Consider the following 12,003-nt stretch of genomic DNA (forward strand, 5'->3'; position numbering starts at 1 on the left):
GACATATAACCCCCACCCCTCCTTAAAATCACAAGACTCCAGTCCTGAAAAGTCACAGAGTCAGGTATAACGTAACTGTTAAGTGCAGACAGACACTACGACTACTAGACACAACATTGTCTAACTGATGGTCGACTCTACAACAACAGAGACACTCATTGAGACATACTGTTGAAAAATACAATGTTCTGGTTACAAAATACTACACAGCTACAAAAAAGTTCAAAATAAAATGCGGAGGTATATACAGGAGTTAGGGGAGTGATTCCTTCCTTTGTCCCAATAGTTTCCTATATCTGGTGCCAGTTGCCTATAGAAGTAGCCTACATGTGCCCTAGAAATCACAGATGCCATTGCCTCCACTGTTAATATGCAGCCTACAAGGAAGTCATTTTGTAACTAGGAACCTGCATACTGCTCGTTGGCATCACTGCTCTTTATTAAGCTTTACGTATCGGCCTCAAGTCCTTCGTCAGAGCTCTCTTTTTCCCCCCTCATCTTATTCAAATGTTACCATGCACCTGCAACAAAGAGAGCTCAGATGTGCGAGTGCCTTTTAAATTTTGTAACCAGAAACTCAAAATGTTCTTTTTTAATTTGTGTTCAAATGTGTGTAAATCTGTTTCCAAATCAAAATAATTAAGTGATTATAATGCCTTATAATGTATTTACAAATTAAAGGTGATCTTGGCCGCCCCGACCTACAAGCACCTGTTAACACGTGCACTGTGGCTGACATTGACAAACATATACTTTCACATCAGTCTATTTGGCACTCTTTTTCCCCATACAAAGTCAAAATGATTCATCGGGGTCAGCTGACATGAAACCTAGAGACTAAGCATACAAATAATAGGAGAACAAATCCTGCCATTGAACAGTGTGATCAGCTGGTTTCTATGGCCCCCACATCCTATGGCCCCCACATCCTATGGCCTCCACATCCTATGGCCCCCACATCCTATGGCCCCCACATCCTATGGCCCCCACATCCTATGGCCCTCACATCCTATGGCCCCCACAGCTGTCCTATATGATTTCTCTAAGAGACAGCATGTTTTCATGCTCTTATGCCCCCCCCCAACACTCTGCATGCCCCCCCCCCACACACACTCTGCATGCCCCCCCCGCCACACTCTGCATGCCCCCCCCCCCACACACACTCTGCATGCCCCCCCCCCACACACACTCTGCATGCCCCCCCCACACACTCTGCATGCCCCCCCCCACACTCTGCATGCCCCCCCCCCCCCCCACTACATGGGACAGAGTTACTTCATAATGACACTCTTCCTCCCGTCTATTCCAGTACAGAATCTTGGTTTGGTGTCCTGCGATAGACAAGTGATACTCACAAATCCCAACCATGTGAACTTAGTGGTCACTGTATTACAAGGAAAGGGAAGGGGAAATACCTGGTCAGTTGTACGACTGAATGCATGCAACTTAAATATGTCTTCCGCATTTAACCCAACTCCTCTGACAGCATCCCAGCCTAGAGACTTCTATTAGCAGAGCTAAACTATGCAGTGAACAGAAAATACTGCAGTACTGTACATCGAAAGACGGAGCAAAATGCGGTGTGTTGACAATGTCCGTATCGACACCTAAAACGGACACAACAGTGGTTCCGTCATGCCAAATAGTGTGTCCCTCTAAATCATTAGCGTCCGTTGCTATGTTTATTTGGCCGGGGGAACGGGGCACTATTTGGCACGATGGCTCCAACAACAACCTTTTTGTTTCTGATTGAGGGTCAAAGACAACTGACCAATTCTTTTAGTTAATGATTCGGTCAGATTGAGCTCTAGTGTCAAACCAGCTCATGATTGGTCCTGTATGTTGATGCACAGATCTAATGGGATCTGGTAGGGGAAGTACCTTAGTGACCCCAGTTGTCCTAGACTTGTTAAGCTGTGGAACAGCATGTGAATTTAAACCAGCACTCCTGAACATAGGATCTTTACAACAAAAAAAGCAATTTCCATTCACTGCACCCTTGAATACAATTTCCAACAAAACGCAACTTTGTGAATCTTTATATAAATATGATTAATACGGTGTACTGTGTGTAATATATAGTCAGCAAGGGCTAAACACAATAATATATTGTATGGCTATCTTCCCAATGCAACGGCTGTACTTGGGGGGCTTTGACCAATGCTACAGAGCCAATACCACAGGGCCCATTCAGGAGACATCCCAGGCAAGGTGGACCACCTTCAGTGTCTCAGGGCTTAGTGAGATGTCTGCAAGTCACCACATCAACAGCATCTATTGCACAACCAAATCCTTGGCCTATCCCTTGCCAAAGCCCCCCACCACACACACACACACACACACACACACACACCTCTTTCAGACTTTGTGCTGCACTCAACAACAACGAGCCAACAATTAGCACAAGCAACATTAACAATTAATCCCTTGACAATTGAAAGAAATGAATGAACCCTAGTCCAACCTAGTGGAGCCATCCACTTACGAGCTAAACCTCCTAACTTCCTCAACTGGAAGTGAGGTTGACAGAACTCCCCTGCGAGTAGATTCAGACGAATAAGAGTGTACCGGTAGTACGGAAGAGCTCCTAATATGACCCCACCTTTAATAATCAAGGGACAATGGAGCTCAGGAAAGCTATAGCAACAACTTGATGTGTGGGACAGATTTGAAATAAAAGTAAGCTTTGTTTTGGACTTTCCACCTCCATCCACAAGAACAGAGATCTGCTGTGGGCTAGGATACGGCAACGATTCACCGAAGCATATTATTCCAGGTTAAAATGTTTCTATTTAGTTCATACAGATATTAGATGGACCAGGAAATATTCATCTATTTCAGGGTTCATAGGAGATGGATTTCTGAGCTGAGAGATACCTTAAGAGGCAGCCGGTTGACATCAATTTGAACCAAAATGAGGACAAACTAAATGATGATTCCCTACATAGTGCATTACACATGACTAGGGCCCATGGTACACAATTACCATGAACATACATGACAACTCAAAACACACACAGAGACAGAGAGTGAGGAGGGAATAAGAAAATCTGAACAATAAACATCAACACGTGTAAAATTAAAAGTTAAAGTGTATGAATGCTGTATCCTCCAGTCGCTCGGCGTGATAGGCAGGCCCCAGGACACCTGTGCTCTCTCCACGAATCAGGGCGATGCTATCACACAACTCTGATTGGTCGTCCCTTCCGAGGTCATGAAGTCCTCTGTCCAATACCATGCCCCCCCCCCCCCTCCTACAATCCCACAGCAACCCAAAGGATTATTTCTCCCTAAAATGCCACCTATTGCCGTGGCCCGGGCACGGCACTTCGTGGGAACGAGCGTTTAAGAGTAGATAGTGATGACTTCGCGGCCGCCCCCGCGGACCAGGAGGACCCGGTTGAGACCCTCAAGCAGAACCTCCAGGAACTCCATGTCTGAGAGGCCAGGGGTCAAGGAAGAAACCAGTCACATGACATGACAGGGGTGGATACAGGTCACATGACTGGCAAGGGGAGCGCATCAGCTGTAAAGCTATAATATGTTTTAAAAGATTTTATTTTATTTCATCTTTATTTAACCAGGTAGGCTAGTTGAGAACAAGTTCTCATTTACAACTGCGACCTGGCCAAGATAAAGCAAAGCAGTTAAAGCAAATACAGTTCGAGATACAACTCAACTATTAACAACTAAACAACCTTTGCAAAGAGATCATCCTCAACCTTGTCAGATCGCTGATGACGATGCATTTGAAGTTAACTCTGGGTAAACATGTCCAACTAAGCAATGCACAATTCTACTAGCATAAATAGTCAAAGTTGAATAAAACAGACATTTGTCTTTAAAAAGGATACAGTTCTCGTCCCCCCCTCTGTTTTTGGGCGGTCCCGGCATGTTGAGCAGGACCAGGTGAGCTCCTTGTGACCTGTTCACCACCACCTCATTCAGCTTGACTGCAGTGTGCATCCGGCGCACGTTAGACTGGTTCCTATACCACACAATGGTGACAGTGAAGAGAGCAGGCTGAACACACCTCAACCCTGACCTCTTACCTTTGACCCTGATTTTTCCAATATTGACATTGAATCCTTACTAGAAATACGACGCTCAACTCCAACTTTGACCAGTGATCCTCCATGTACGTCATCAATGTATAATTCAGGCAAAAGTTTGAGTAAACGTGGTCTAAAATTATGACTCAACAAACAACAGCTAATCTAAAAATCTGTCATTGTTCTCACTTGACACTAAATATTGGTAAGAAAATGTGATTTTGTAAAAAAAAGAAAGCATTCAGTGATGATTGATAAAACACTTCTTGATAATATTGAGCAAATACAGTTTGTATCGTGAGATTGGTAGCCTTTAAACGCAGAGAGACGAGAACACGAAGCAGGACACAAAGCAGGACATAAAGCAGGACCGCTGCTGGTTATGATAGCGAAGCCTTCAGCATTATCATTACACTCTGAATTAGAGATCAGGATGGTAGTCAAAGCAGCGTCATACTTCACACAGCAGCCGTGGCAGGAGGGACATGGTGTACTGACTAACACAATGGGTAAGCCTGTGGGTATGAAATATTCCGAATGCTGATTGGTTGACAGCCATGGTATATCAGACCGTATGCCACGGGTATGACAAAACATTTATTTTTACTGCTCTAATTACGTTGGTAACCAGCTTATAATAGCAATAAGGCACCTCGGGGTTTTGTGATATATGGCCAAGGCTAAGGGCTGTGTCCAGGCACTCTGCGATGCGTTGTGACTAAGAACAGCCCTGAGCCGTGGTATATTGGGCATATACCACACCTTGGAACTTATTGCTTCAGTATAATACTGTGTTGTATACACAGCACTCCAGTATTCAACTTGTTCTTTAATGGACCAGTTCAATATGATATTGGGTGCAATATCGAAAAGCCCTTCTTGAGTTATAGCAAACAGCAAAGTAAAAAAAAAAATGCAGAGCATGATATGAATGGCTTGAAGCTGAATAAACACATCACTAAAACAACGAGGCACTTCCAAAAAACGGCTGTTTTCCATCCAGTTGAGATTTGACAGTGTAAGGACAATATCAGACTGATTGTAATTACCAATTGAAATGGATTTTGAACCCCTGATAGTCTTTGGATCTGGTCCCTATACTAAACAATAAGGCGTTGACAGTATTGTTTGCTCTGACTTAAGTCTGTGTATGGAAAGCGCACTTTTTGGTTGCACTCGCTACATAACATGATGCGATCCCATGCCAATTAACTCTAGGGAGGTCCTTCCAGTTTAACTCTAGGGAGGTCCTTCCAGTTTAACTCTAGGGAGGTCCTTCCAGTTTAACTCTAGGGAGGTCCTTCCAGTTTAACTCTAGGGAGGTCCTTCCCAGTTTAACTCTAGGGAGGTCCTTCCCAGTTTAACTCTAGGGAGGTCCTTCCCAGTTTAACTCTAGGGAGGTCCTTCCCAGTTTAACTCTAGGGAGGTCCTTCCCAGTTTAACTCTAGGGAGGTCCTTCCCAGTTTAACTCTAGGGTGGTCCTTCCCAGTTTAACTCTAGGGAGGTCCTTCCCAGTTTAACTCTAGGGAGGTCCTTCCAGTTTAACTCTAGGGAGGTCCTTCCCAGTTTAACTCTAGGGAGGTCCTTCCCAGTTTAACTCTAGGGAGGTCCTTCCAGTTTAACTCTAGGGAGGTCCTTCCAGTTTAACTCTAGGGAGGTCCTTCCAGTTTACGAGACAAATGTTGGGAGGAATGGGATATGGCTGGGAGGTAAACAAGATGTAAACAAGATGAAGGACACAGAAAATGACTACTGTTACAGAGCAACAGGCATACACATGCACACAGCCTATGGCAAAATGAAATGTGACTTACAGACTCTCCCACTCTCTAGAAGGAGGAAAACGAGACAAAACAACAAACAGGCTTAGACACTTTCCAGACACCCCTGGTGTATCTAATGTAGCACAGCTAAACACAGACACCCCTGGTGTATCTACTGTAGCACAGCTAAACAGAGACACCCCTGGTGTATCTACTGTAGCACAGCTAAACAGAGACACCCCTGGTGTATCTACTGTAGCACAGTGAACAGAAACCCCTGGTGTATCTACTGTAGCACAGCTAAACACAGACACCCCTGGTGTATCTACTGTAGCACAGCTAAACACAGACACCCCTGGTGTATCTACTGTAGCACAGCTAAACACAGACACCCCTGGTGTATCTACTGTAGCACAGCTAAACACAGACACCCCCTGGTGTATCTACTGTAGCACAGTTAAACACAGACACCCCTGGTGTATCTACTGTAGCACAGCTAAACACAGACACCTCTGGTGTATCTACTGTAGCACAGCTAAACAGAAACCCCTGGTGTATCTACTGTAGCACAGTTAAACACAGACCCCCCTGGTGTATCTACTGTAGCACAGCTAAACAGATACCCCTGGTGTATCTACTGTAGCACAGCTAAACACAGATACCCCTGGTGTATCTACTGTAGCACAGCTAAACACAGACCCCCCTGGTGTATCTACTGTAGCACAGCTAAACACAGTGCTTCCCTAATTTTAGAGGGATGGTTCCAGTCAGATGTTTTTACATCTCAAATGTACTGTAGTCAAGAGGTGGGAAAAACAAATCGGACAAACTAACTATCCCTTTTAAATGTATGTTCTCTATTATTGACCTCTGTGGGTCAGGTCCAGTAGTTTCCTAATAATGTTGGTGCTTGTTTGATTTTAGGCTGTGTATTCAACTAGACGTTCCATCTGCCCTTTGAGACGGTGGGTTCAGAAAGACAAAGACATGATGGTCATTAGTCCAAACGGTGGATGTGATGCTCTGTGTGGTGCAGCCATGCATTGGAGATGTGCCCACACACATTCAACATGCCAACGCAGCATGAACACACACCGTGCAGGCCGTGTATCCATTTAAAAAAGACGGTTTCTACAGGTGGTCCTAACAGTACAACAGAGATACTTGCTGAAGAGTCACTGGCTACTCCATTTTGGATCTGGAAGGATTAAGGATAAGAGGTTCATAGTGGTTAACTTACGGTTTCATGTTGAAGAGGTCGCGCACTCCCATGTTGGCCTCGGAGCGGTTACGGTTGCGCTCGGAGAGGAACTTATCCTTTGTCCACGTCATGTGGACTCGGTCAGGGCCGGTGTCCGGCTTGTCGTTGAGCGCGGCATGGGACGCCGTGTTTCTGTCGTGGATCAGCTGGGCCTGAAGGAGATGGAAATGATGAGAGACAAGAGACACACCGAGAGACAGACAGAGACAGACAGACAGACACCGACAGACAGAGACCGAGAGACAAACAGAGACACACCGAGAGACAGAGAGACAGAGACACACCGAGAGACAGAGACACACCGAGAGACAAACAGAGACACACCGAGAGACAAACAGAGACACACCGAGAGACAAACAGAGACACACCGAGAGACAGAGACACACCGAGAGACAGAGAGACAGAGACACACCGAGAGACAGAGACAGACCGAGAGACAAACAGACACACCGAGAGACAAACAGAGACACACCGAGAGACAAACAGAGACACACCGAGAGACAGACACACACCGAGAGACAGACAGACAGAGACACACCGAGAGACAGAGAGAGAGAGAGAGAGACGGAGCGAGAGTGAACAAAAGACAAAGACAGTGACAGAGAGAGAGACGGAAGAAGAGCGAGACAGAGGAAGAGAGAGAGATATATATAGAGAGGGAGAGACTAAACTATGGAGTTCCACAAACCTGGTAGTCAGAAAGACACCACTCATGCAGTCAACACACATAGCAAAAACACGTTTTACATCACAATGAACATGAATGACATGGAAAGTATACAGGGTTACAGTCATACCAACATCTATGATGTGCAACGTGTTCTTTACACAGGCCAATAGCCCTTTAGTAAGGAGTGAGAGAACATGTTAGTTGGAGCTATGACACTGAGATGGAGTGAAAATCCACGGGGAATGAACCAGGTGGAGGGGGGGGGTGTGGACGGAGGAGGGAGAGATAAACAAAAGGATGACACCACGGTGCGCTTGATCAATGACGCATGCTGAAAGACGCGAGTCCATGACGTCCATAGGCCCACTACGGTGAGTAACCTACACAGCCACAGTCACTATCTACCATAGTGGGTCTATCCGGGGGGGGGGGGGCGACTTTAACTGGACATTTTGACTAGACTTTATTACTTCAGGTCCTTGACTTCTAGCAGCTGTGGCTGTGTAAGCGTGGTCTCTGAGGGTTGGTGTCTGATGCTGGTCTCTGAGGGTTGGTGTCTGGGGAGGTGATGCTGGTCTCTGGTGGTTGGTGACTGGGGGTAATGGTGATGCTGGTTTCTGAGGATTGATGACTGGGGGGGTAATGGTGATGCTGGTCTCTGGTGGTTGGTGACTGGGGGGTAATGGTGATGCTGGTCTCTGAGGGTTGGTGACTGGGGGGGTAATGGTGATGCTGGTCTCTGAGGGTTGATGACTGGGGGGGTAATGGTGATGCTGGTCTCTGAGGGTTGGTGACTGGGGGGTGATGCTGGTCTCTGGTGGTTGGTGACTGGGGGGGTAATGGTGATGCTGGTCTCTGAGGGTTGGTGACTGGGGGGGTAATGGTGATGCTGGTCTCTGGGGGTTGGTGACTAGGGGGGTAATGGTGATGCTGGTCTCTGGGGGTTGGTGACTGGGGGGGTAATGGTGATGCTGGTCTCTGGGGGTTGGTGACTAGGGGGGTAATGGTGATGCTGGTCTCTGGGGGTTGGTGACTGGGGGGGTAATGGTGATGATGGTCTCTGAGAGTTGGTGACTGGGGGGTAATGGTGATGCTGGTCTCTGAGGGTTGGTGACTGGGGGGTAATGGTGATGCTGGTCTCTGAGGGTTGGTGTCTGGGGGGGTAATGGTGATGCTGGTCTCTGAGGGTTGGTGACTGGGGGGGTAATGGTGATGCTGGTCTCTGGTGGTTGGTGATGGGGGGGTAATGGTGATGCTGGTCTCTGAGGGTTGGTGACTGGGGGGGTAATGGTGATGCTGGTCTCTGGTGGTTGGTGACTGGGGGGTAATGGTGATGCTGGTCTCTGGTGGTTGGTGACTGGGGGGGTAATGGTGATGCTGGTCTCTGGTGGTTGGTGACTGGGGGGGTAATGGTGATGCTGGTCTCTGGTGGTTGGTGATGGGGGGGTAATGGTGATGCTGGTCTCTGAGGGTTGGTGACTGGGGGGGTAATGGTGATGCTGGTCTCTGGTGGTTGGTGACTGGGGGGGTAATGGTGATGCTGGTCTCTGGTGGTTGGTGACTGGGGGGCTAATGGTGATGCTGGTCTCTGGTGGTTGGTGATGGGGGGGTAATGGTGATGCTAGTCTCTGTGGTGGTAGGGGCCTGCAGTCACAGTGGTGTTGGGGTACAGATGGGGGGGTGTTGGGGTTACAGATGAAGGGGTATTGGGGTTACAGATGGGGGTGTTGGGGTTACAGATGGGGGGTGTTGGGGATACAGATTGGGGGTGTTGGGGTTACAGATGGGGGGTGTTGGGGTTACAGATGGGGGGTGTTGGGGTTACAGATGGGGGGTATTGGCTACCTCGTCCTCCTGTGTGTCCTCCAGTTGTCGACTGGGGTCAGATTCAGAGCCTGAGGCTCCGGTCTGGTTCTTCCTCCTGATGGAGCTACGTGATGTGTCGGTGATACTCTGAATCTGAGGGCCGTGTCGCCCCGCATCAGCAGCCAGACAATACAGGGGGCCAAAGGTCATACAACGAACAGTAGGGCAAGGGGGGGGGGGCTAGGAGAGCTCTGATACCCACAACCCAATGACATATCTACGTTGTGTATATACAACCTCCCTTAGATAAAAACCCTGGATTTCTAACCTCATTGATGATGTCAGGGTACATCCAGGGACCAATAACAGCTAACATGTGACCCAAGTCAGAAATGTACCCACATTCCAATAGCATTATTCACACTTTTGTCTCATCAAGAGTGACTTGCAAGTCACAATAAGTACATTCAAGAAAGAGACATGAAACCACATAACACGAGCACTGCAATTAAAATCCTTCAAGATAAAAGTACTAAAGGAATATAACATTAATTTTCTGATGAAGGTGTTGAAAATCAGTAACAGATTATACTATCTTTCTTTATAGAAACAGAAAACCTACACTGACATGGGAAACGTACCAAATGGTACCCTAAGCCCTATTTAGTGCACTCCTTTTGACCAGAGCCTATAGGTCCTGGTGAAAAGTAGTGCCCTATAAAAGGAATAGGGTGCCATTTGGTACGGAACCTTAAAGGCGGACTGTTGTAGTGAGTGTGCCCTACAGACAGGGGGCGGTGTTACCTCTCTCTCCCTTTCCGTCCGCGACAGCTGCATCTGTTTCAGCATCTGAGAGCGCTGCTCCATCACCAGGGTCTTCTCATAGGTGAAGGCTGAGATGTCGCTGTCGTGCTGTTCACACACATTATTATGCAGGGTAAGGCAGGGTTATGATTGGTTCTATAGGTACATGCCAGCTATTACTGGGACATGCCAGCTATTACTGGGACATGCCAGCTATTACTGGGACATGCCAGCTATTACTGGGACATGCCAGCTATTACCGGGACATGTCAGTTATTACCGGGACATGTCAGTTATTACCGGGACATGTCAGCTATTACCGGGACATGTCAGCTATTACCGGGACATGTCAGTTATTACCGGGACATGTCAGCTATTAAAATGGGACATGTCAGCTATTATCTGGGACATGTCAGTTATTATCTGGGACATGTCAGTTATTACTGGGGCATGTCAGCTATTACTGGGGCATGTCAGTTATTACTGGGACATGCCAGCTATTACTGGGACATGTCAGCTATTATCTGGGACATGTCAGCTATTATCTGGGACATGTCAGCTATTACAATGGGACATGTCAGCTATTACTGGGGCATGTCAGCTATTACTGGGGCATGTCAGTTATTACTGGGACATGCCAGCTATTACTGGGACATGCCAGCTATTACTGGGACATGTCAGTTATTACTGGGACATGTCAGCTATTATCTGGGACATGTCAGCTATTACTGGGACATGTCAGCTATTACAATGGGGCATGTCAGCTATTACAATGGGACATGTCAGCTATTACTGGGACATGTCAGCTATTACTGGGGCATGTCAGCTATTAACTGGGACATGTCAGCTATTATCTGGGACATGTCAGCTATTATCTGGGACATGTCAGCTATTATCTGGGACATGTCAGTTATTACTGGGACATGTCAGTTATTACTGGGACATGCCAGCTATTACTGGGACATGTCAGTTATTACCTGGACATGCCAGCTATTACTGGGACATGTCAGCTATTACTGGGACATGTCAGTTATTACTGGGACATGCCAGCTATTACTGGGACATGTCAGTTATTACTGGGGCATGTCAGTTACTACTGGGGCATGTCAGTTACTACTGGGGCATGTCAGCTATTAAATGGGACATGTCAGTTAATAAATGGGACATGTCAGCTATTAAATGGGACATGTCAGTTAATAAATGGGACATGTCAGCTATTAAATGGGACATGTCAGCTATTAAATTGGACATGTCAGTTAATAAATGGGACATGTCAGTTAATACATGGGACATGTCAGCTATTAAATGGGACATGTCAGTTAATAAATGGGACATGTCAGTGCCCCAGAGGTGTACAGGTAAACTCACCATCTCCACCACCTCCACCTCAGCGTCCAGACGGAGGTGGTAGAGGAACATCTGCAAGTCCTTCTTCATCTGAATACTGTTGTCATCCATATTAGCCACCGTGAAGATACGCATCTTACACTTCCTCCACACCTGGAGAGAGAGAGGGCGAGGAGAGGGCGAGAGGAGAGAGAGAGAGAGAGAGAGAGTAAGAGAGAGAGAGACAGAGCGCGAGAGAGAAGAGAGCGAGGAGAGAGCGTGAGGAGAGAGAGAGTAAGAGAGAGAGAGAGAGAGGAGAGA

At 47.0% G+C, this 12,003-nt stretch overlaps 1 protein-coding gene across 6 annotated transcripts in view; it reads right to left on the reverse strand.

The window, feature by feature from the left end:
• Window positions 1-1,369: 1,369 nt before the first annotated feature.
• LOC115149475 (solute carrier family 12 member 7) overlaps window positions 1,370-12,003 on the reverse strand; it is a 104,710-nt gene continuing 94,076 nt past the window's right edge. For 3 of the 6 annotated variants that reach the window (XM_029692389.1, XM_029692405.1, XM_029692415.1), the window contains exons 20-26: window positions 11,725-11,856; window positions 10,357-10,464; window positions 9,592-9,705; window positions 7,056-7,228; window positions 5,867-5,881; window positions 3,855-3,988; window positions 1,370-3,437 (exon numbers count right to left, since the gene is read on the reverse strand). In XM_029692389.1, coding sequence (XP_029548249.1) covers window positions 3,346-3,437; window positions 3,855-3,988; window positions 5,867-5,881; window positions 7,056-7,228; window positions 9,592-9,705; window positions 10,357-10,464; window positions 11,725-11,856 — 768 coding nt within the window. In that variant the 3' untranslated portion in view covers window positions 1,370-3,345. The remainder of the gene's footprint in view (window positions 3,438-3,854; window positions 3,989-5,866; window positions 5,882-7,055; window positions 7,229-9,591; window positions 9,706-10,356; window positions 10,465-11,724; window positions 11,857-12,003) is intronic. The other 3 variants (XM_029692423.1, XM_029692395.1, XM_029692430.1) reach the window with 3 other exon arrangements.

The sequence above is a fragment of the Salmo trutta genome, chromosome 2, assembly GCF_901001165.1.
Source record: "Salmo trutta chromosome 2, fSalTru1.1, whole genome shotgun sequence".
NCBI lineage: Eukaryota > Metazoa > Chordata > Actinopteri > Salmoniformes > Salmonidae > Salmo > Salmo trutta.